Source organism: Stegostoma tigrinum, chromosome 45, assembly GCF_030684315.1.
Source record: "Stegostoma tigrinum isolate sSteTig4 chromosome 45, sSteTig4.hap1, whole genome shotgun sequence".
Lineage (NCBI taxonomy): Eukaryota > Metazoa > Chordata > Chondrichthyes > Orectolobiformes > Stegostomatidae > Stegostoma > Stegostoma tigrinum.
In genome coordinates, this window is record NC_081398.1 from 3663279 (window position 1) to 3689363 (window position 26085).

Sequence of the window (26085 nt, forward strand, 5' to 3'; positions counted from 1 at the left end):
TTTAGCAAAGATGACCTGTAGGGCTGAAAACCCCAGAGCGATCAAGTTCACATTAAAATTGGCCAAACAAGATATTGATGCTTACACGTAACCGAAATAAGTGATTGGTGGCTTAGGAATAGATTAAACACAATGCACAAACAAGCATGTCTTCATCACGTGACACTAAAAAAGGGCCAACTCAGACTGGTAAGCAGTGAGAGAACTCCTGTAGGTGTGTACACAGCACTATCAACATGCCAAATTCTGTTTTCACTCCATCTGCTGCTTATCGCTATTCCTGCCAGATCTGCTGTCACATTGTGTCATACTCATCTGTTTTATGCCACCTTCGCATCCACTAAAAATTGCCTGCAACCGATCTGGAGTACACATTGCCCTCCTAGGTCAACTCCTCTTTCTGCTGTCATCCACGTTGCCCTCCAGGAGCAATCCCCCTAGCTTTTAGCACTGATTGCATAATTGAAAAACTGATGTTTGCATTTCTAGATATCAACTTTTAAGTGTTTTTTTCATTCTTGCAATATTAAACCAATTTTTATTTGCTTTACAGCCTGTACATGGAATGTTTAGAATACATCTCTGCATCCACATTCCAAACATCTATTATTTTCTTCTATCAACCTCAATCTCTACATTTATGGTGGATATGGGAAAGTGGATAGGGCACAGGATGTTTCTTCCTCATCACAAAATTGAGTCTTATTGTTGTTAACACATCCTTCATCTTTACAAAATTACTCCCAGTGTTCTCTATATTTCTTCTCAATTCTCCTGTCATTCCATACTAAAAAGTTTTGCATTCACACAGAGCCTTTTACAAACAAAAGACAGAGTCACAGAGCTGTACAGCATAGAAACAGATCCTTCAGTCTAATTCGTCCACGCCAATGAGATACCCCAAATTGATCCCAGTGTTTTCCAGCCTTTACTGAAAATGTTTGTAAAACAAGAAACCCAGCAGCTAATATCTGCACAGCAAGCTCCCACAATATCTTAATGACCAACCTCTTTCTGTGATATTGGCAAAGGAATAAATGTTGGCTTGGACACACCCCTGTTCATCTTTGAAAAAGTGGCTGGGGATGATTCACTTCTTCTCAGGAGAACAAACCGCCTCGGTTTAACAGCTAATCCGCAAAGAAGAATATTTAAAGTGAAGAAGTTAAGAGGAGGTATTTGAATCACCCTGGACTTCTCAAACAGCTCAATAAACTTAATGATCTGATACTTGCTAACTTGATCCACAATGTCACAAGGCTTCATGAATGAGCCAAAAGCAGAAAATACATTTAAGTTAGTGTGCTTGACTGCATCACTTTGCTTATTTTACAACTCTTCCACAGATGTAGAAGCTCATGGGAGGTACCCTGTTGCAACCCATGAACAATATTTATGCATCAGGATATATTACAGGATTAGGTTGTGTGCAGATTGAGTGCCAGTTTTCCTGTACAACGACAGGGGAGGTACTTCTCAAGTTCTTCTGTGGCGACAAAACTGGCTTGGGTACATCCTGAGGTTGTGAAAGTTGCTGCAGAGACACAGGTCTTCCTTTCTTTCCCAATTCATTGCCCACCTTCCTCCCTACCAACCAAGGTCTGGTTAATGGCTACAAGTATTTCAACCAACGTTACAAACCACCTTCCAAGTCTGAAGGGGTCAAGTCCATAACTGCACTGCCAGATGCTTTTCACAATGCAATTGATTAAAAATGTCATACAGTTACGTTCACATACTGGGGAGATGTTACAGCATGGGCTGATGGGCCTAAAGAAGGAACATTACACCATTGTGACTTTTCTGTTTCACTGTGCCAAGATCAGCTCAACCATGAATTATAATGTGAGGTGTGCGAGTACCGCCAATTTCTAATTTCCCTCAACTGCACTCCGCAGTACTGCAGCAGGAGTTTCAACGTGTTCAAATTTACAACATGGAATTCGAATTCACAACTTTGGGATTCAGAGGCAAAAGTGCTTCCCAAATGCTTTTGGGTGACGTTTGCAAATGAGAGCTGTTGTATCCCTGAATGCAAACTCAAAGCAATGCAAGGCTGTCACAAACTCAACACAGTCTCTTCTTAAAAGCAGCAAAAGAGCCAAATAGCTGGCATAACTGAAATTAATACATCAACTACCATCCCTACCTTGCCAATCCGTGTTGGAGAAGGAGAAGGAGAGAGGGGAAAAATATCCTCTCTCCGCAAAGTCAAAATCTGGTCCTCCGACTCAGCAGTCACCATCTGATCACACTGCAAAAGAGACATTAGCACCAGATAGCCAGTATAAACATCACCCTCTGCCCCATATCTTTCAGGTAAAACCCCATCACCACGCATCAAATCACCATTTAAGTTCACAATTTAACCAAGTCAGATGATCATGTGTTACAATCTTCAATCACCTTCAGACACTGATAAACAAGGAAGGAAATAGATAAAAGTAACATACTTTCCAGTGCTACTTCAGATGTGCTGCCTATCGAGCAACACAGGGCTCAAGTCAAGTCACCATAGTTTTACCAGACCATGGGGTTGGTCTCTCTTTAGAGAGAGAACTGCTGGTAGTTTAACCTGACAGTCACCACACAGGCGGGGGAAAAAAAAAAGAGGTTGAGAATAATAGTTCTTCATAGAAAACCCCAGCTAGTACAAGGATAGAACCCACATTGTTGGCATCACACTGCTTCTCCAACCAACTGAGCTAAAGTGATCCCAGGACTAATTCCCACAGACAAGCTGCTCACACCTGGTCTGCCAGGAACCTATTGCATTCAGTAAATATATCCAAGGATGCTTAGGACTGCCAAAAGGATTAATTCACAAGAACAGGTTGGTAGACTTGAGCTGTATCCCACCAAGCATCAGAAACTAAAGTGTGATATAACAGAGATGTTTACAATAGTTAACGGACATGATTGAGTTGTTAGAGAGAAACTATTTCCTCTGGAGAAGGAAGCTCAGACCAAAAGTTGCAGAATCTTAATTTTAAGAGCAAAACTTTTCTGGAGTGACGTCAGGACGCACTTCTTCAGACAAGGGAGAGTGGAAATCTAGAATTCACTTCTGCTAAAAGCCGTGGGCCAATGAAATTTTCAAAACGGAGACTGATTTTGGTGGATTAAGGGAAGCAAAGTTGTGGCGAAAGAAATTACAGTTAAAAAAAACGGATCAGCCCTAATCAAACTGAATGGAAGGCAAGGCAGAAGAGGCTGAAAGGAGCCCTCCTGCTCTTTTGTTCATGTCAATGGCCACCTGGGAAAGACTGTGGGGTTCAGCAAGGTGGTGATAACATTTTTAAAACAAAAATACTCCATATTTTCCACATAAACATACCCAACTTTCCATTCGTCCTCATGAGCCCCTGAAATCTCTCTTAACGGACAGAAAATCCCAGCCACACTTCCTCTCTTCCCCCTCCCCTGCACACAAAGGGGGAGTACGCTGAATACAAATGATTCACCCTCTAGACTGTCTTTCATTCCTGATGATCGTGAAAAAAGCAAGGTGCTGAAAATTAAGTGTCCTTTTACATTGAGACAACTTCCCCCAGAGTCTCCCAAATAATACAAGAGAACAGAAAGAAGCCTCAATTTATTTATTAGTTGTCAGGCGCTAAGGTCTGCTTTGGGTTACTTACAAACGTGTTTTATAAGTACATTAAGTGCAAAAGGATAACCAGGTCAGGAATAGGGCCCATTAAGGACCAAAGTAGCAATGTGTGTGTGGAGTCAGAAAACATACATGAACATTTAAGTGAGTACCTCGCATCTGTATTCCATGTGGAGAAGGCCAATGTAGATGTAGAAATGGACTGCGATATTCTTGAACAAATTAACACTGAGAAGGATACGGTATTACTGGTTTTGCAGGCTTAAAAATGCATCAATCCCCAGACTCAGATGAGATGTATCCCAGGCTGCTGGGAGAGGCAAAGAGGGAATTGCAGAGGCTCTGATATCAATCTTCAATCCTCCCTGGCCACAAGAGAGGTATTAGAGAACTGAAGAACAGTCAGTATGATACCATTATCCGAACAGAGCACAAGGAATAAACCAGGAAACTACAGGCCAGTGAGTCTGATGTAGGGAAACTGCTGGAAAAAGGTCTGAAAGACAATATCTCCACTCGGACAGGCAAGGATTAATCAAGGATAGATACCATGGCTTTGTAAGGGAAGATCATATCTGACAAAGTTGATTAAGTTTTTGAGGAAGCAATCAGGTTTTTAGGAGAGGGTAGTGCAGTTTATGTAGTTTCCATGGATTTCAGCGTAAGGCTTTTGAAAAGTTTCATGTAAGAGAATGGTTAAGAGGCCATAGCTTCCAGGGCAGTTTGGCAAAGTGGATCCAAAATTAGCGTAATGGAAGGAAGCAGAGGATAATGGTTGAAAGTTAGTTTCATGACTCAAAGTCTGTGTCCAGCCGCATATCACAGAGTTCAGCAGCAGGTCCTGCTGGGGCAGCACAGTGGCTCAGTGGTTAGCACTGCTGCCTCATGGCACCAGAGACCCGGGTTCGATTCCACCCTTGGGAAAATGCGTGTGTGGAGTTTACACATTGTTCCCATGTCTTTGTCGGTTTCTTCCAGGTGCTCCGGTTTCCTCCCACTACCCAAGGATGTGCAGGTTAGGCGGATTGGCCATGCTAACATTGCCATAGTGTTCAGGGATGTGTAGCTTAGGTGGGATATAGGGGGATGGGTTTAGGTGGGATGCTCTGAGGGTTGGTGTGGACTTGTTGGGCTGAAGGGCCTGTTTTCACACTGTAGGGATCTAAGTAAATAGTTTGAGTGGTGCAAAGATGTAGCAAGTGTTGGCAGATTACTCTCGTACAGGCGATTTGCCCCATGTTTCCAGTTACGTGCACTGATTTCAGGTCTCTTCCTGTTTCTACTATACATTAAACAATTTGGACAGGAATACAGAAGGCATGATCAGTAGTTTGCAGATAATGTGAAAAATAGTGGCATGAAATAGTCAGCACAAAAGCCTTACTCTATTGGATGACATAGACAAGCTGCACAAATGAGCAGAAAAACAGCAATCGGTATAGAATTGTGGAAAAAAGTATTTTGGGACGACCAATAAGGCAAGGCCATACATGATGAACAGTAGAACCCCAAGAAGTGGAAAGGATCAGAGGGACTTTGGCATCAATGTCTTGATGGCAGGAGGACTGGTAGATTAAGTAGTGGCTTATGGGATACTGGTCTTTACTGAGGCAAAGATTACGAGATCAGGAAGATCATGACGGAGATGTACAAGACTTCACTTAGGCCACAGCTGCTTTACAATGTGCAGCTCTGGTCACCACACTATAGAAAGGATCTGACTGCACTAGAGCACATGCGGAGGAGATTTACCAGGATGTTGCCTGAGCAGGAGTGATTTCCTGCAAAAAAAAGAGATATTCAATTGACTGGGGTTGTTTTCCTTCGGGCAGATAGGCACTGAGTGACGTGTATAAAATTATGAAAGGCATATATGGAGTAGATCAGAAAAAATCTTTCCCTTCAGTCTAAGGGTCAATAACAAGGAAGGCACAGATTTAAGATAAGGGGCAGGTGATTGAGAGGGGATTTGAGGAAATATGTTTTTACCCGGAGGTGGGTACGTATCTGAAAAACATTTCTAAAACAATTTTGTATCCAATTAGCCATACTAGCCTGAACCCCAATCTTAACCTTTCTGACTAGTCTCTCATGAGGCCCTATCAAAAGCCTTTCTGTGAAGTCCATGTAAACTACATCAACTCTCATCTATAAACCTAGTCATTTCCTCATTGAAAAAAGTTAAAATAAATGTAAAATTTTAGTGACATTTGGACAGACAGGATTCCTCACAATGTTTTAATTGTATTTCGATGAACACTTGCAATGTCAGAGCACACAGGCTTTAGGCCAAGCGCTGAAAAATGAGATTACAGTAGATAGGTGCTTGATGACTGCCTCAGACACAATGGGCCAAAGGACCTTTCTCCGTACCGTAAAACTCCATGACTAACACCGAGGTTGAGATACTCACCAATGTAAAACCATCTTCCCGTGAGCAGCTCATTTGCATGGCTGTGTGGATCCCTCTTAACAGGGCAGAAAGAAAAACACAAATTAGGTAGCAGAACACTACTGTATGCTAACGCCTCCCACCCCAAAAATCAACATCAGCTGCTCTGAGGTAGATTAGAAAAGCCTTGATAATTTTCCACGTCCACCAGCGGCTTGAAGCAGAATTTGGAAGGGACTAACGTATGTTTCCTTTGCAGTACCAAGCGAAATTCACAGACACTATCCAATCAGGGCTGATCAGAGATAGTGTGAATATATGCTCATGAACATGTATTCATTGAGAATTTAATGAGATGTGACAAGGGTGGAACTGTTTAAAATAATTCAAAAAAAACAGATAGTACAAGTAGAATTACAATGGGGTGCTCATAGAATCACACTGTTAGAGTACAGAAAGAGACCATTAAGTTCATAAAGACTACGTCAGTTCATCAAACAAAGTCAGCCCAGTTACTTACTGCCATTCTCCTGTTTCCTTGCACTTTCTTCTTTCTCAAATTACCATGAAATTTGCTTTTGAATTCTTCAACAGAATTTGCCTTCATCACACTTAAGCAGTGTATCCAGGCAACAACTGTTGTGTATAAATAAGTTTCTTCACATCACATTTACTAACTAGTTTTAACTGTGTACTCTCATTCTCAATCCTTCCATGAGTAGGAATATTACCTATTTCCAGGTTTCATCTTTACTCATTAAACTTAATTGAAAACCTCAACAATCTCACCACTTCATCACGTTAACTAGATCGGATTACTCTCCGATTTGGCCAAAAACAGCAATTTGTTTAAAGAAAATATTCTCTATTTGCGACTAATTCAACATGTATAGTACAAGAAATGAATAAGACAATCAAATGCTGCAACCATCTTTGCACAAAACATTCCAAGTAGAAACTCAGACAGATCAAACATTAACATTCAAAGACTTCCATCTACCCACATTCGCACTCCCACGCTGGCCAAAAAATTTACATTCTTCTCAACTGTTTCCAATTGGAATTCACACTTCTATGTTTGCTATTACTCTACTTCTTCCAATGTTGAATTCCAAACATCAGCTCTCCCACAGCACTCATGCTGCTTGCCTTGTGTCTGGATTCCCTCCAATTTTAAGTCAATGACAGGAGTATGCATATGCCTATGGAGTGAAAATCACAATTTAAGGAGCAAATCGTGGAAGAGGAAGAGAGGCATGCACAATGTTTTGGTGTATTTGACAGGTACGGAATCTTTGGAGATGCCAGCAGCATCAGGAAAGATGATGTGACCTATCTATATCATACACAGGTGCCCCCACACACTGAGATAACAAAGTGTGGGGCTGAATGAACACAGCAGGCCAAGCAGCATCTTAGGAGCACAAAAGCTGAGGTTTCGGGCCTAGATCCTTCATCAGAAAAGGGGGATGGGGAGAGGTTTCTGAAATAAATAGGGAGAGGCCTATCTTCTCCTCTATCCGTCTTCGATCTGCCTCCCTCTCTCTCCCTATTTATTTCAGAACCCTCTTCCTATCCCTCTTTTCTGATGAAACGTCAACTTTGTGCTCCTAAGATGCTGCTTGGCCTGTTGTGTTCATCCAGCCCCACACTTGTTATCTCAGATTCTCCAGCATCTGCAGTTCCCATTATCTCTGATACAATTTTGCCCCCACACACTGACATGCTCACCAACTCAAAACAGAGAAATGAGTTCAGGTGATGAATTCTATTCAGTAATCCTACTGCTTCCTAGTGCTGAAACCATACCACAAGAAGCCCAGTTCAATCCCAGGTCAAAGTGAGCAAGGGCAACAGTAGATGCCAGAAGTTGATGAGACTGAAAGACAAAAGCAATCTGACAAACGCAACCACAGAATCACAAAATAGGTGAAAGATACAAGGAAGCCATTCTACTCCTCTTGTCTGTGCTGGTCCTCTGAAAGAGTTAACCATTTACTGCCACTTCCTAGGCTTCTCCACGTAGCTCACCACATTCATTCTCATTGGTTATATTAGTGAAAACCCCAAAACCCCACAGTATTCAGAAGGACTGAACAAGGTGGACTTAAGAGTTTGTTCCTGCCAGCTGGGGTGTCTAGCACATTCTCAGGATAAAGTACCAATGATTTACAACTGGGATGATAAGAAACTTCACTTAAGAGGTTGTGAATTCTTGAAACTGTCTACCTTAGAGGGATGTGGAATTACATTATATTACTGAATACACTTACGATAATCAGATTTCTGGTCTCTCAGGGAATCAAGGAACATGAGGAGCTTGTGGGTGAAGTGGAATTAAAGCTGAAAATCAGCCACACTTGTAATAAATGGGAGAGGAGGTCCATTCCTGCTCCTACTTCTCGTGTTCCTTTTTTTGATAATGTTCTAACTCCCTCTTAAATACCTTCATCATTTGAAGAAACGCTTTGTAAGGAAGTCACTTCAGGATTTATTTTAAACACAAGTGGTGATGATCTGAAATGCACTGCCTGAAAGGTCAGAGAAGCCGATTCAATGGTAACTTTCAGAAGGGAACTGGAAAAATACTTGTAAATGAAAATATTGCAGGACTGACGCATGACAGGCTGGACAGCCTACTTCTGTACCATTCTTGTCCAGAGGAGCCCTACCAACATATGGAGGAGTGTGAGGGAGATTTGTTTTGGACGGGAAGGAAGGAAGAGAGAATACAGAGAAAAAGTGAGCAGAAAATCTAATGAGGTGCGACCAGAGTATTCTATCTGGATGCATCACAGCATTGTGTGGCAACTACTCTTCCCAAGACCACAAGAAACTACAGACAGTCATGAACATAGCCCAATCCCATCACGCAAACCAACCTTCCCATCCATTGACTATCCATACTTCCTGCTGCCTCAGGGAAGCAACCAACACCAAAGATTCCTCCACCCGGTTATATTCTCTTCCACTTTCTTCTATCAGGCAGAAGATTTAAAAGTTTGGATACACGTACAAATAGATTAAAGAACAGCTTCTTCCCCACTGCTATTGGACCTCTGAATGGGCCTCTCAAACTTTAAATTTAATGCAACTTCTCTCAACAGCTGTAACATTGCATTCTTCACTCTGTTCTGTTACCCTAATGCACTTTATTTGGTATGATCTGCATGCAAAACAGAACTTTTCACTGTACACATGACAATAATAAATCAAATCAAAGGCTCCTTAGAAATCATGGATTTTAACAAAACAGACAGAGAGAAAAGTTTCAATTCCCAAACTCACCTTTCGTGTGCTGCCTCCCGATTCATCACATCCATGCTCTCCTCCTGAAATGTAAAACAAGCAATTGCTTCTTACATCTGTGCTCAGGAATCAGCTGTGATCTCAGCCACCCTTCCAGGTAAACTGAGCCAATAACTGTCTTGCTCCTAAACTGCAACAGAATGCAGTGCCCGGCATTACACTCGGTCACACCCTCCTTGCCCGAGTGAAATACAATTAAAGTGGCAGCATTCACTGGAAAGGTATGTACCATCACACCGTCTGGGGTGAATCTGTATTAGGCCATTACTAAGAAAGAGTGGAATGCCCCTGTCCTCACCACCTTATTCAACAGACCAAAACAGAAGTACCAAATAGTTTCCACTGATTGGCGTGATTGAGCTCAGCTACGGTTTTCTAGAAGAGTCTGTTATAAATTTAATCCTACCAGTCTATTGAAGAAGGCATACATCTAAATATTAAGTCTTGTGGATTGGAATTGGCTCAGTGGTTAGCATTGTAGCCTCTTAGCGCCAGGGACCCGGGTTCGATTCCAGCCTCGGGCGACTGTCTGTGTGGAGTTTGGACATTCTCCCCGTGTCTGCGTGGGTTTCCTCCGGGTGCTCCGGTTTCCTTCCACAGGCCAAAGATGTACAGGCTAGGTGAATCAGCCATGCTAAATTGCCCGTAGTGTTCAGAGGTGTGTGGGTTATAGGGGGATGGGTCTGGGTGGGATGGTCCAAGGGGCAGTGTGGACTTCTTGGGCCAAAGGGCCTGCTTCCACACTGTAGGGAATCTAATGTAAAAACTGCTCTGCCATTTACAAAGATCCTGGCCGATCTGATGCTGTTTTAACTCCATTTGCCCACCAGACAAAGTTGATTGATGAGGGAAAGGCTGTAGATGTCATATACAAACGTTTGATAAGGTTCCCCATGACAGGCTGATAGAGAAAGTGAAGTCACATGGGGTCCAGGGTGTGTAGCTAGATGGATAAGAAACTGGCTAGGCAACAGGAGACAGAATAGTATAAGGGAATTTCTCAAATTGGACACCTGTGACCAGTGGTGTTCCACCGTAAGTTTTACAATACTCATGGACAAGGATAGGAGAAGTCCTAAAGGAAGAGTACTAAACTGGGGGAAGGCCAACTATACCAAGATTCAGCAGAATCTGAGGAATGTAGATTAGGAGAAACTATTTGAAGGTAAATCCACATTTGATATGTGGGAGGCTTTTAAGGAGAGGTTGATTAGCAGGAGAGACATGTTCCTGTGAAAATGAGGAATAGAAAAGGCAAGATTAGGGAGCCATGGATGACAGGTGAAATTGTGAGACTAACCAAGAGGAAAAAGGAAGCATACATGAGGCCTAGGCGACTGATGACAGACAAAGCTTTGCAAGAATATTGGGAATGTAGAGCGAATCTGAAACGAAGGATTAAGAGGGCTAAGAGAGGACATGAGATCTTGCTGGAAAACATGGTTAAGGAAAATCCCAAAGCCTCTTATTCATATATAAAGAGCAAGAGGGTAACTAGAGAAAGGATTGGCCCACTTAAGGACAAAGAAGGAAAGTTATGTGCTGAGTCAGAGAAAATGGGTGACATTCTTAACGAGTACTTTGCATCGGTATTCACCAAGGAGAGGGACATGACGGATGCTGAGGTTAGGGATAGATGTTTGCTTAGTCTAGGTCAAGTTGACATAAGGAAGGAGGAAGTGTTAGGTATCCTAAAAGACATTAAGGTGGACAAGTCCCCAGGTCCGGATGGGATCTATTCCAGGTTGGGGAGGGAAGTGAGAGAGGAAATAACCGGGGCCCTAACAGATATCTTTACAGCGTCCTTAGACTCGGGTGAGGTCCCAGAGGACTGGAGACTTGCTAATGTTGTCCCCTTGTTTAAGAAGGGCAGCAAGGATAATCCAGGTAATTATCGACCAGTGAGCCTGACGTCAGTGGTCGGGAAGCTACAGGAGAAGATACTGAGGGATAGTTTCTATTCCCATTTGGAAGAAAATGGGCTTATCAGTGATAGGCAACATGGTTTTGTGCAGGGAAGGTCATGTCTTACCAACTGAATAGAATTCTTTGAGGACGTGACAAAGTTGATTAATGAGGGAAAGGCTGTAGATGTCATACACATGGATTTCAGTAAGGCATTTGATAAGGTTCCCCATGGCAGGCTGATGGAGAAAGTGAAGTCACACGGGGTCCAGGATGTGCTAGCTAGATGGATTAAAAAAAACTGGCTAGTCAACAGGAGACAGACAGTAATAGTAGAAGGGAGTTTCTCAAATTGGAGATCTGTAACCAGTGGTGATCCACAGGGATCTGTGCTGGGACCACTGTTGTTTGTGATATATGTAAATGATTTGGAGGGAGGTGTAGGTGGTCTGATCAGCAAGTTTGGTGATGACACTAAGATTGGTGGAGTAGCTGATAGTGAAGGGGACTGTCAGAGATTACAGCAGAATATAGATAGACTGGAGAGTTGGGCAGATAAATGGAGGATGGAGTTCAATCCGGGCAAATGCGAGGTGATGCATTTTGGAAGATCAAATTCAAGGGCAAACTATACAGTAAATGGAAAACTCACAGGGAAAATTGATGAACAAAGAGATCTGGGTGTTCAGGTCCATGGTTCTCTGAAGGTGACAACGCAGATCAATAGGGTGGTCAAAAAGGCATATGGCATGCTTTCCTTCGTTGGACGGGATATTGAGTACAAGAGTTGGCAGGTCATGTTGCAGTTGTATAGGACTTTGGTTCGGCCACATTTGGAGTACTGTGTACAGTTCTGGTCACCACATTACCAAAAGGATGTGGATGCTTTGGAGAAGGTGCAGAGGAGGTTCACCAGGATGTTGCCTGGTATGGAGGGTGCTAGCTATGAAGAGAGGTTGAGTAGATTAGGATTATTTTCATTAGAAAGACAGAGATTGAGGGAGGACCTGATTGAGGTCTACAAAATCATGAGGGGTATAGACAAGGTGGATAGCAAAAAGCTTTCTCCCCCCGCCCCCAGAGTGGGGGATTCAATTACTAGGGGTCATGAGTTCAAAGTGAGAGGAGGAACGTTTAAGGGAGATATGCATGGAAAGTTCTTTACACAGAGGGTGGTGGGTGCCTGGAACGCGTTGCCAGCAGAGGTGGTAGACACAGACACGTTAGCGTCTTTTAAGATATATTTGGATAGGTACATGGATGGGCAGGGAGCAAACGGACACAGACTGTTAGAAAATAGATGACAGGTTAGACAGAGGATCTTGATCGGCGCAGGCTTGGAGGGACGAAGGGCCTGCTCCTGTGCTGTAATTTTCTTTGTTCTTTGACCCCAAAATCCAAGACTTCTTTGTGAACTGAAAATCTAACATAATGGTCCAACCATCACTGCTTACTGAGGAAGTAAATTCCAGACACTAATAGGACTCCCTGGTAGAAGAGATGTCTCTTCATTTCCATCTTAAATGGGGCAACCTTTATTCTGTCCATGAAGGGAAACATCCTCTCAGCATCTACACTGACAGCACCTTTCATGTTTCAATAAGATCACCTCTCATTCTTTTAAACTCCAGCAGGTACAAAACTAACCTGCTCTACCTTTCCTGATAAGACGATCCCTTCATCCCAGGCATCAGTTGAGTGAATCGTCTACGATGCAGGAAAGATAACTAAAACTGAGCACACTAATATATGTGTGGATTCGCTGCCATGTACAACTGTAGTAACTACTTCCATACTCCACATCTTGTGATGTGCATCGTAACATAACCTTGTATGATCCACCCATCTGGTCCCACAAGACTTTGGTGAGACCCCACCCTGGGGTGCTGCTCGGTGACAAGGTTTGACTCAGGTTTACTAGACTGATGGGTCCATATTCTCTGTAGTCTAGAAGAATGAGTAGAGATGCCACTGAAATACATTAAACTCTTAAGGTGCTCGACAGTAGATGGTGAGAGATGCTGACTGGAAAACCTAAAGTTAAGGGTTAATGTCACAATATGGGCCTGCCCATCTAGGGTCAGGTGGTGAGATTTTATTTTCAGTCAGGGGGTTGTGAATCTTTGAAATTCTCTACCGCAAACAGCTGTGGATGCTTGGTCATTGGGTTTTGAGTGGGGAAAGAAAATGATGGGAGGTAGCACTAGAAGGTGGAGTTGTGATATACCTTATTGAATGTGAAACAGCTTGTAAGGCATTAAGTTATTGTATGGTTTTATCAATGTTAAGCTGCAGACAGTCTACTTAATATGTTGGGCATAATCACCTTAAATTTATGATCAGTGATGTAATTTATTTTTATCCTATGCGTAACACGAGCAGCAGCACAAACAATTTAGATAAGAACAGATCCTCCTGTATTGGTCTAATCCATCCAGGTCTCCTCCAGAGATCCACAGCATCACAGGTGCAGTCCTCAGCCAATTCAATTCATTCTATGTGATACCAAGGAACGGACAGAGACATTTAATTCTAAAGAGGCTATCAGAGAGAATTTTCTGGCAACAGTACTGAAGACTTGTGCCTGCATCCCTAATGCAATTACAGTTACAACACAGGCATCTACCCAGCCACGTGCTGTACACAAAAGTGCCAGACAAATCCAGCCCCATCGGCCTCAATCATCAGAAAACCAATGGAAGGGGTCATCAACGGTATCATCAACATCACTTGGAAAGGCAGTAACCTGCTCATTTCTGCTCAATTTGGGTTCTGCCAAAGCCACTCACCTCCTAAGCTCATTACAGCCTTGGGCCAAACATGGACAAAAGAGCTGTACTCCAGGTGCAAGGTAAAAGTCACTGCCCTTGTTATCAAGGCTACAATTAACTAAGTGTACAATCAAGAAATCTTTGCAAAACTAGAGTCATTGGGAACCAGGAGAAAATCTCCATACTGGCTGCAATCATATCTGGCACAAAATGATGTTGTTGGTGGTCAATTATTTCAGCCTCTCTACATCTCCGCATGAATTCTTCTTGGGTAGATACTTGCTAATCAACCTGTATAGAGAAGTTAGCACACCTATGAAGGAGATGGGACATGAATCTAAGACTCCTGGCTGAGAGATAGGGACAACACCACCATACAACAAGCACTCTCAAAGTTCCTCAAGGTAATGCCTTAGGCTTAACCATCTTCAGCCGCTTCACCAAATACCTTCTCTGCATCATAAGGTCAGAAATGGGATGTTCATTGATGACTGGACAACATTCAGATACTGAAGCACTAAATGTCCAAATGTAACAGGACTTGTACAATACCCAGGCTTGGCTGACAAGTGGCAACGAATGGTTATTTCTAACTAGAGAGAATCTAACCAATGCTTCTTGAAATTCAATTATGTCACTAAACTCCTCGAGAATTAACATTTTGGGGGATTACCATTGACCAGAAACTGAACTAAAAAGCCATATAAATACTATGGTTACAACAGCAGGTCAGAGATTAGAAGTCTTACAGCAATTTACTCATTTCTTGATGCCACAGTGCGCACCTGCCATCTACAAGGCACAAGTGTGATAGAATACTTCCCACTTGCCTGGATGAGTGCAGCTCCAACAACACAAGAAACTTGACACCACCCAGGGCAAAGCAGATTGCTTGACTGGCACCACTTACACACAAGTAGCAGCAGTAAGGATCATTTACAAGATGAGCTGCAGAAACTTATCAAATCTCCTTCCATAGCACCTTCCAAACCCACAGCTAACACCCTGTAGAGGAAATGGGTGGCGGGTACATACTACCACCACCACATCCAAGTTCCACTCTAAGCCACTCACCATCCCGACTTGGAAGTAGATGGTCATTCCTTCAGTTAGTGTGTGAAAACCTTGGAACTCCCAACCTAACCTCAGTGTGGGTTTATCTACACCAAATGGACTGCAGCAGTTCAAGAATACTGTTCACCACCACCATCTCAACAGCAATTAGAGATGGGCAACAAGTCCTAGCCCAAACTGGTTGTGTCAGTTGCCAAGATCTTTTCTGGAAAGGTAAAAATGTGTCCTTCAGAGATTCAGGAGGGTTAACCAAGACTTAGCTAATTGTCTTGGCAGAAAAGTTGGAAGCTGGAATTTAAAGCAGGCCTAGAAAGGAAGAATGTACTGAATGATTAGACAGCATTTGAAAGTGGAAGAAAGAGAAAGCAAAGTAGATGGTAATTTGCTTAATTAGCTGGAATTTAATTACAGATGAAGCAGCTTTATGTAGCAAATTGAAAAAGTAATATAAACAGGAAGGAGAATTGAAAGAAAACTTAACAGTATTTAAGAAGCTGGAACTAAAATTACAAAGGGGAAGGAGAGCAGGGAACAGAAAAGAGAGCGAGAGAGTAAGGAAGAGAAAACTAGCTTAAAAGGCTGGAACTAAAAAAGGATCCACTAGATTCCTAGGAACCTTCTGATGAGGAAAATGAGAGAGTGAAAAGAAAACAGGAAATTATTCAAGACGACTGACAGGAATAATTTGTTAAGCTATTACCATTAAGTGTCTGAGGAGGCCTCTACAGATTATGAGATAGCAAGAAACGTTATTCTTGATGTTAGTTATTCCTGAAGAATGCAGACAGAATTTTTTTTAAATTATTCATTCATGGCATGAGGGCATCACTGGCTCAGCCAGCATTTATTGCCCATCCCTGGTCGCCCAGAGGGCAATTATGACTCAACCACATTGCTGTGGGTCTGAAGTCTCATGTAGGCCAGACCAGCTAAAGATGGCAGATTTCCTTTCCTAAAGGATATCAGTGAACCAGATGGGATTTTCCCCAATCAGCAATGGAGTCATAATCATCGTTAGACTCTTAATTACAGATATTTATTGAATTCAAATTCCACCATCTGCCAAGGTGGGATTTCAACCCAGGACCCCAGCACATTACCTAGGTCTCTGGATTAACAGACCAGCAACAAATCCATTAGGCCATCACCTCCCCCAAAGTGGAACTGCCAGAAGCAGCTTGCAGTTAATTGTAAGAACCTGCCTACAATTCTAAGCAACTACACAGGAAACCAGATGTCTTCAACAATTGGACACACAGTTGAGATGGAAAACGATTAAAAGATTGTCAACAAATCCAAACCCATTTTTCATCACCCCATAAACCCAAGATGGAAAGAAGGTGGGAGATGAAAGGAAGGCACCTTCGATTCCCAAGACAGCTGGAAACACCCTAGGATCTCACCCTAATGCCGGGTATTCCAGAATATTACTAAATTAAAAATGAGATTTTGATGAGGAAGTGGAGACTTTCTCACAGACCTGCGAATGAAGATTAGACAATGGTTCACCAGATTGCAGTGCCATCAAGTACCATCAGGAGATATTAAGGAAGGACCATGCTGAAAGCATGGGTAAGTTACCTCAGACGTACAGGACAAAAGAACAGTGTCACAAACAGCAGCAAAACTACAAGCATTCAATGAAGTTCTCTATACACAAGACTGAATGAGAAATGTGTGGTTCCCACTGGATTTTTGTATCAAATTTCCACATTATAGTTGCTCTACTGACTAACTGCAGCAAAGAAAAATGGTTGAGGGGTCTGGGAAATACCATGCATTTTCTGAGAGGTCTGGAGCAACCCAGTGTTGGTTCATCTTTTTTCACCAAGTCCCTCAAGATGGCAATTGATGCTAATGAACCAGGACAGATGGAGACTTGCTACAAGAAGATGGGTTAGATATAGGGAAACCAGCAGGGTATTTATTCTGAAAGGCTACAGTAACAGCAGAGATACTCTACAATGGGAAAGAAACTCTGGGGGTGCTACTGGATAGAACACAGAACATCGATTTTGAAGTCGATGTCCATCAGAGCCACGGGGAGACACTAACATATATTGATCATAAACCTTTGTGGAAAAATTCAAAAGCAGAATGTCAAGTTGCTTCAATGGGATTTTGGGAAGAAAACTGGCATAAATGTGACTCCAGACCACATCAATATCCCTGACTCTTAACTATCCTCTGGGATGTACAATAAATGTTGGCCTATCCATTGATGCCCTAATTCTGTAAATGAGTTTTTAAAAAAATTATCACCTACTCAAGGGCAATTAGGCATTGGTAATAAATGCCAGCTAGCCAGCAATACCCATATCCCGTGAATGAATATTTTTTGTTTTAGCAAGTCCTAGTGGCAGTAAACTGAAAAATATTTTGGAGCTTTAAAACACGTTTGTTTTGCTGCCAGCTAAATCCAACCAATTACACACAGACGCTAATTATTTCAAGAAAAAGGGAACAATTAAGGACTTTTTGGTTCTTGACAACAGATATAAAATTTATGTAAAACTGATCTACCACTCTCAAAACAGAGGTTTACCAATTATTAAAAACAATGCTAAAATCATTCTGATAACTGAGCTGATGTGGGTTCATGTCAATTACTAATTGTACACGCATGCTGTGCACACCATGTCATGCATCTGTTGGTAATGGCACTGCCGTATTGTAAAACAGCTGACCTGAAGACACCTAGCCTGTGAAGCAAATATCTTGATTTTAACTCGATTGGGTTTAAGGCACCAGACATGAAAAAATTACGACTTACCTGCCTAATCTGGTCAATCCTGCTGCTGAAAGTTCGAAATGGTGATAGCGGAAAAGACTGGAAGAATAGGGAGGGAAACAAAAACAAAAAGATTGTCATTCAACTTGCACATTGTGTTCCTAATTAGAAATTGACCTGAATATTTAAAATTTATGTAACAAGCTAAACTTTGGAATCCCTGTTCTGCTGAGCAACTGTGAAATGAAGTGGGATTTAAATATAAAACAGACAAGTGAAATGATCAAAACGTATCAGGTGAATCCTCATTCCACTTTCCTGCACATGCAACATGACTACAGACTCCTACATGTTACGATTCTTTTCCTGGTCTGGTTTTCCAGGCATGGTGGGACAATTCCTTCTCTTGCTAAGAATACTCTTACAAGTATTTCAGCCAAATAAGGGTGCACATGCCAGCATGTCTAAATGCCAAGGCATCATTTCATTTCCTAGCCTCTACAGAATCATCGGTTCTAAGACTGTCACATACTGTCAGGTCTGCCAATTGCACTACGCACTCAGCATGGAAGACAATCATCATATATCGTGCCAACTGAAAGCTTGGACAAGCTGAAAATCAACTTTTAAGCATGGCTGGGACAAAGAAACTGATCTGCCACCCAAATCCCACAAAATTTCACTGTTTGTTACGTGGGCAGCTCATTCATTCCTGGTTCTAACTCCAGACATGGCCAATGTAATGCATTTCTGGCTAGTACCCCACATTCCTATTTATTATAAACTCAAGCACATTCAAATCTTTACTGTCTTGTTTCTTAATTTCCAAGAAATCCCATTCTTCCATTACCCTTGTACATGCTGACTTAACCTGGCTCAAGGTCAAGCAACAGCATTATTTTAAACTTCTCACCCTTGTTTACAAAGACCTTCAACGCCTCATCCTCCCCATTTCTGTAACCTTCTTCAGCATCACAACCCAACAATCTGTCCTGGACCACATACATTGGTGTGATGGTCAAGAAAGCACAACAAGACTTCTTCTTTCTCAGTTTTAAATTTACCCCCTCTAATTTTAAGGCTGTGCCCACGGGTCCTAGTCTCCCCGCCTAACGGAAACAACTTCCTAGCATCCACCCCTTCTAAACCTTCTTAAACACATGTACCAACAGGTTCAAGAACAGCTGCTTCCCAGCTGTTATTGCACTCGTGAATGGGCCTCTCAAATTTCAAATCTAACATTGGTCTTGCTTTTTGTGCACCTCCTCTGTAGCTGTAATATTGTATCCTCTGTTCAGTCACCCTAATGCACTTTGTATGGTATGATCTGCCTGTGCTGCACACAAAACAAAACTTCTCACTGTACATAGGTACACATGACAATAATAAATCAGATCAAATCAAATCAAATCCTTTAGACCTTCTCATTTTGGCCTCTTGAACATAACCAATTTTAACCCCCCCTACAATCAGCGGCCATCCTTTAAGCTGCCCAGCGTCCAAGCTCAAAAATTCCCTCCTCACACTCTCAACTTTGTATTCCTACTTTAATTCAGTTCTTCAAACCCAACTCAACAACACAATACGAAAGGTCGCTAGCAACCTGAAATTAAAAAGAATGGTGGAGAAACTCAGCATATCAGGAAATATCTGTGGAGAGTGAAACAGAGTTAAAACTTTAAGTCCTATTCCTTAGAACTCTTGAAACTACTTGACTAAGCTTTAGGGCATCTGACTCAGTATCTCCTTCTGCATCTCAGTTACATATTTGCAATGTAATATTCTTGTGAAATGTCCATGAGAAGATAAACAACTTGTGAAGCCTTGGGGCCTTTTTTTAAAACAAACAGCTTGAACAATAGAAGCAGCCTGAAAGGGTGTGGTCAAGCTCCCACCCACTGAACCAAAGATTTTGAGTTTTCAGCAGCAGTTTCAGGTGGGCTCCGGAAGAAGTGGAAACTATTTTTCCCTCTCTTGATTACAGCCAGAAGCTGGGTGTTTGCTTCCTGGGCTGCTGGAATTGTCTGTTTTCTGAATTTGCCATTTGCCAATTGCCAAGGGTGTGTTTATGGGATGTTACTATATTGGAACAGCTAATTAGTGATGTTATTCTGTTGAGTTTTCCAAAAGAGTCATGTTATTCCACGTTCTTCCTTCTTTTGTTGTATTTTAACCATAGTGTTTGAATAAATTTGTTTTGCTTAATGTTGAGTAATTAAACCAATTGAATTGCATCTAAAACACAGTGCCTGACATTTATCTTTAAAATAAGAATAAGTTAGGGTGTAGGCTATCTTTTTAACATATTTTGAGGGTTCTGGTCTGGTCCATAACAATGCTCAAGCCTGTATCCTTCTATTCACCAGAAGCAATGTCATGGGATAGAATAGTTTTCAGAAGTTTCAGTTTGTTTCTTTGGTAAGCACTGATCCACAGATCCGTCTCCTTCCAGGGAAAGCCCACTACTGCCAGTGGCCTAGGAGCACTTACAGCACCTGCCTGCCTGATGCTTATGTAACCTCTCATGCTCATGTCCTTGTAAACTGGAAACTTTGAGGTTGTTGCAGCGGGGGGAGAGGAGAAGAAAAAAGCGTCATGGTGAGAATGAGAAATGGTGAGCAAACCTTTGACCAAGTGGATCTTGAAGCAGGACGGAGAGTGAGTCACAAAAACAACTTGTGCTTAAATATAAAAACAGATAGAATGTATTCATTTCATAGAACACTGGAGTTTCTGGAGTAATTACTGCAGTCTGGTCTATTGCCTAAAGAAGGACGCAGTTGCCATTGAGAGAGCGCAGATGATGTTCCGCAGGCTGATTTCTGGGATGATGGGCCTATCCCAAGTAGGGACTGAACCTGTATTCTCAGGAGCTTAGACGATTAAAAGGCAAATCTCAAAAAATTACAGGATACCTAAAGGGGAGTGACAGGATGTTTCCTCTGGCTGTGGGATTGCAGAATAAAAGGTAAGTAATTAAAACAGAGGTCAGAAGCATCTACAGATAAAACATTGTGGAAGGTCAATCACTAAGAATATTCAAGACAGAGACTAATAGATTTCTGGATTATAATAACATCAAGGATGTTAGGGATAGCACGGAAATTTGGTGTTGAGGTAGATGGCCATCCATGTTGCAGAACAGCACAACAGATTCAGGAGGCTGAATAGCCTAGTATAGCTCAGCACTCAAGTCTGTTCAGATGTTCAGGAATATCATAGATGCTCAGCGACCTAGTTTCATAACCCTGACTTTGTCTTGTATTCCTTCAATTTGGCTAACAAAATACTTTTGGTCTCAGAAAAATTGACCCTGCTGCACCTGGTGTTTGTGGAAGAATGTTCCAAACCTCTGCTTTGCATATCACTTTCAAACTGGGAAAATTCTGTGGTGGTACAGGAAAAGGCAAAGGATTGGCAGTAGGGGAATTGCTCCTGTGGAAAGCTAGCTACTACCCAAAGAGTGGCACATCCTTGCCCGTGCTTTAGTCATTCTTGGTATGAAGTAGCGCATGACACACTGACATCCATGGCTTTCACATTCAAGGGAACACAACTGGAATGATGCCAAGTCTGGCATTTTCTGAAAGGGCTGGAGTAAGATAAGAAAGAAAGAGCAGCCCCAGCTGAGAATCATTGTATATCCATTGCTACCAGACACAAGGAAAGCATGGCAGGGAAGAGGACAGACTGGGATCGGCACTCAGATCAGACAGGACGAAAGAAAGATATACATTTCTGTCAAGCCTCTTGTGACTTCCTGGACTCACGTGCCAAAGCACTTTATAAGCAAAGTGGTATACTTCCCTTCGAAGAATAGAGCAGAGAACGATGGCAAACGCGTGTTGGAGTTTAAACAAAAGTCCCAAAATATCTGAAGACAAAAAGAGGTATGGCAAAGTGCCAACAAGTAATCAGCTCAGTTTACAGAACATAACAATTTGGGAGTATTACGTCAGCTTAACTCAGCTGGCTAACATGCTGCTCTGTAGTCTGAAAGACTTAAAAATTATTAGAGTCCGTTATTAAAGCCTCCTGGTGGCCTTGCCTCTGTATCCTTCCACAAATATACACCTCAGACAAATTCCTGCATTCCTCCAAATCAAATTGACTGTTTCTCCCACTCTCTTCACCCCATGCTGTCCTCAGCAGCTGAAGGCTTAGGTTCTAGCATTCACTGAAGAAAATCTGCATTGAAACTTAATTTGACCAAACTTTTAATCATGCCCCTAACACCTTCTCTTGCTGAGTGCCAAATTTCTGTGTTAATTCTGCACAACATCAAGGCACCTCCTCACTTCATTCGCACTACATAAATGCACATCAGTACTGTTGCACCATGAATCTCGAGTGTCACTTGGGAAAGTTAAGCCAAATAAAGATTGGCCTGTTACTGTTTGAGCAGCTCATGGAGAAACAGGGTTGCCGGGGTAGGGCGCATTCTGATTTGTCTGGGAGAGTAATTCCCAACTCCAGAATAACTTGGTACCTGAAACAATACACAGACCGAAGCCTGTATGAAGGAACGAGAAAACCGAGGTTGCCTCACTTTACTCACCGAACTCGGACAGCTGAGGTTTACTGAGGCACTGCTCCTTCGGCACCGGAGCGACGTTGGCTGAAACACTGGAGATGAGTCGCTGCAAAAAAAAAACAAAAAAGAGAGATTAGCCAGTGCGTCCACCAAGGACTCAAAAACAGGGCCTTACTGTTTTCAGCATCAATGTTCACAGGCCAAACTAAAGTTTGCTTGTTTTGGACTAGTCACAAATATCGAGATGCATCACATGCACAAGACAGACAAGCAAAAGAAACAGAGTAGAATACAATGCGCAGTAAATGCTTCCCAGTTACCTGACTTTAACTAACACTTGTGCCTGTTATCTCGTGCCCACTATATTAAAAGGCTATATTGTTCAAGGCTCAGGTATGTATTTCACAGCATGGAGGGATTGTTTCTAACCGCTAATAGCAACAGAATCCAAACTCACAAGAGTATGCCAGATTTTCACTCTCTTCCAGAAAAATCAGATGATCTGTCTCTTTGGAAAATTCCTGAATGCTGATTGTTAATAATAGCAAGCATCAATTTCAAGTTACGATCCTAGTGCATTTCATCTTTTAATCTAAGAACACATGACCTGCTGTATAATCTCACAATCAGTGGCCATGTTGGGACCACCCAAGCTTGGAAATTATGCAGAATCACAAAGTCAAGGTTCAACATGCAAGGTCGCGTGCTTCAGCTTCCACAAAGCATACCATTTGGGGTATGTAACTCCTGAAGCAAGACTGCTCAGTCAATGTATGTTCGTGCTAGTCGCTGACAGCAGGACACACTTAGTGACTCACGTTGTTTGGTTCATAACTACAGTGCCACACAAGGTACGAGTCAAACAGGGGCTAAGTTTGGTCCCAGTGTATGGAGGTGTATCAGGTCAGGTACAGACCACTGCCATTGGCCAAACTGTTCAGAAAGGGATCCAGCTCCAGATTTCTATCACCTGTAGGAATAACAGGCAAGAAACAGGATGACAGCTGGATTTGCAGTGCGGTTGCCTGGGGTTAATAGTCCATTAACACTCACCGTTTAGGCTGACACATGCAGAACGATCAGGGAGCCGTTCGTTCCTGTAGGATCGTACCAGGGAAAGAGACAGCGCTTTCCAAAACACAGAAACCAAACATAGGCTCTCCTCCATGTCTCCTCTATGGACAGAATCATACTAACAGCTGTTGCTGCATGCGCAGCCAGTACTGAATGTTCCAAACACGGATGCCTCCTGATTGGAATCCAAGACTATGGCAGTCAGCCCAATTTCCAATCGGACTGCTCACCAACAATCCTGGCTCTGGCGAGAGCTAAGATCACTTCCAGTGATGACAGCCCAGAAATGACAGAGTACAGACACTGATTTTGCCTCGTGCCACAAGCCACTGGCGACCCTCCAGCATCTCTGCTCGCCTGGCTGATCATCACAGAGCCATCAAATCAACAGACTGGCATTTTCAGAGGTCCAGTGACAATAACATCAGCCAGGGCTAAATAACAAGTTAGACAATAATGATGCATCTTTGCGACCAAGATCTGGACACCATTAAAAACCAAGATTTTCACTTACAGAGAACTTTCAATGTGTTAAAGTGTTCCTAGACACTTCACATAAGGTACAATGTAACTAAAATAAAAAACAAAAATTGCTGGAAAAGCTCAACAGGTCTGGCAGCATCTCCAGAGAGAAATCAGAGTTTACGTTTTGGGTCAAGTGACCCTTCGGGGGGGTGGAGTGGGGAGGAGAGAGGAGGAGAGGAGGGGGGAGAGGAGGGGGGGAGAGGAGGAGGGGAGGGGGGGGAGAGGGGGAGGGGAGGGGGGGAGAGGGGGAGGGGAGGGGGGGAGAGGGGGAGGGGGGGAGAGGGGGAGAGGGGGGGAGAGGGGGAGGGGGGGGGAGAGGGGGAGGGGGGGGAAGAGGGGGAGGGGGGGGAAGAGGGGGAGGGGGGGGGGAAGAGGGGGAGGGGGGGGGAGAGGGGGAGGGGGGGGAAGAGGGGGAGGGGGGGGAAGAGGGGGAGGGGGGGGAAGAGGGGGAGGGGGGGGAAGAGGGGGAGGGGGGGAAGAGGGGGAGGGGGGGAAGAGGGGGAGGGGGGGGAAGAGGGGGAGGGGGGGAAGAGGGGAGGGGGGGGAGAGGGGGAGGGGAGGGGGGGGAGAGAGGGGGAGGGGGGGGAGAGGGGGAGGGGGGGGAGAGGGGGGGGGGGAGAGGGGGAGGGGGGGGAGAGGGAGGGGGGGAGGGGGGGGAGAGGAGGGGGGGAGGGGGGGGAGAGGAGGGGGGGGAGGGGGGGGGAGAGGAGGGGGGGGGAGAGGGAGGGGGGGAGGGGGGGAGAGGAGGGGGGGAGGGGGGGAGAGGAGGGGGGGAGGGGGGGAGAGGAGGGGGGGGAGGGGGGGAGAGGAGGGGGGGAGGGGGGGGAGAGGAGGGGGGGAGGGGGGGAGGGGAGGGGGAGGGGGGAGGGGGGGGAGGGGAGGGGGGGAGGGGGGGGAGGGGAGGGGGGGGAGGGGAGGGGGGAGGGGGGGGAGGGGGGAGGGGGGGGAGGGGGGGAGGGGGGGAGGAGGGGAGGGGGGGAGGGGGGAGGAGGGGAGGGGGGAGGGGGGGGAGAGGAGGGGGGGGGGGGAGAGGGGGGGGAGAGGAGGGGGGGGGGGGAGGGAGGGGGGTGGGGGGGAGGGGGGGGAGGGGGGGAGGGGGGGGAGGGGGGGAGGGGGGGGAGGGGGGGGGAGGGGGGGAGGGGGGAGGGGGGGGTGAGGGGGGGGGAGGAGGGGGGGGAGGAGGGGGGGAGGAGGGGGCGGGTGGGGGGGGGGAAGAGGGGCGGGTGGGGGGGGGGAAGAGGGGCGGGTGGGGGGGGGGAAGAGGGGCGGGTGGGGGGGGGGGAAGAGGGGCGGGTGGGGGGGGGGAAGAGGGGCGGGTGGGGGGGGGAAGAGGGGCGGGTGGGGGGGGGGAAGAGGGGCGGGTGGGGGGGGGAAGAGGGGCGGGTGGGGGGGGGGGAAGAGGGGCGGGTGGGGGGGGGAAGAGGGGCGGGTGGGGGGGGGGAAGAGGGGCGGGTGGGGGGGGGGAAGAGGGGCGGGTGGGGGGGGGAAGAGGGGCGGGTGGGGGGGGGGAAGAGGGGCGGGTGGGGGGAGGGAAGAGGGGAGAGGTGGGGGGGGGGGGAGAGGGGAGAGGTGGGGGGGGGAGAGGGGAGAGGTGGGGGGGGGGGGAGAGGGGAGAGGTGGGGGGGGAGAGGGGAGAGGTGGGGGGGAGAGGGGAGAGGTGGGGGGGGAGGGGTGGCGGGGGGGGAGGGGTGGCGGGGGGGGAGGGGGTGGCGGGGGGAGAGGGGTGGGGTGGGTGGGGAGAGGGGTGGGGTGGGGTGGGGAGAGGGGGTGGGGTGGGGGGGGAGAGGGGTGGGGGGGGGGGGGAGAGGGGTGGGGTGGGGGGGAAGAGGGGGTGGGGTGGGGGGGGAAGAGGGGTGGGGTGGGGGGGGAAGAGGGGTGGGGTGGGGGGGGGAAGAGGGGGTGGGGTGGGGGGGGAAGAGGGTAGGGGGGGAAGAGGGGTGGGTGGGGGGGTGGGGAAGAGGGGTGGGGGGTGGGGAAGAGGGGTGGGGGGGTGGGGAAGAGGGGTGGGGGGGTGGGAAGAGGGGTGGGGGGGTGGGGGAAGAGGGGTGGGGGGGGGAAGAGGGGTGGGGGGGGGAAGCGGGGGTGGGGGGGGGAAGAGGGGGTGGGGTGGGGGGGGAAGAGGGGTAGGGGCGGGGGGGGAAGAGGGGTAGGGCGGGG

The 26085-nt window shown here is 45.3% G+C and overlaps 1 protein-coding gene across 5 annotated transcripts in view; it reads right to left on the bottom strand.

Moving 5' to 3' along the window:
* Window positions 1-23509, bottom strand: part of LOC125448704 (P2R1A-PPP2R2A-interacting phosphatase regulator 1-like) — a 38422-nt gene extending 14913 nt beyond the window's left edge. For 2 of the 5 annotated variants that reach the window (XM_059642722.1, XM_059642721.1), the window contains exons 1-6: window positions 23383-23507; window positions 22354-22435; window positions 17838-17894; window positions 9294-9337; window positions 6027-6081; window positions 2150-2254 (exon numbers count right to left, since the gene is read on the bottom strand). In XM_059642722.1, the coding sequence (XP_059498705.1) occupies window positions 2150-2254; window positions 6027-6081; window positions 9294-9337; window positions 17838-17894; window positions 22354-22435; window positions 23383-23399 (360 nt within the window). In that variant the 5' untranslated portion in view covers window positions 23400-23507. Of the gene's footprint in view, window positions 1-2149; window positions 2255-6026; window positions 6082-9293; window positions 9338-17837; window positions 17895-22353; window positions 22436-23147; window positions 23177-23382 lie in introns of those variants that run through there. The other 3 variants (XM_048524170.2, XM_048524171.2, XM_059642723.1) reach the window with 3 other exon arrangements.
* Between the last annotated feature and the right edge of the window lie 2576 nt (window positions 23510-26085).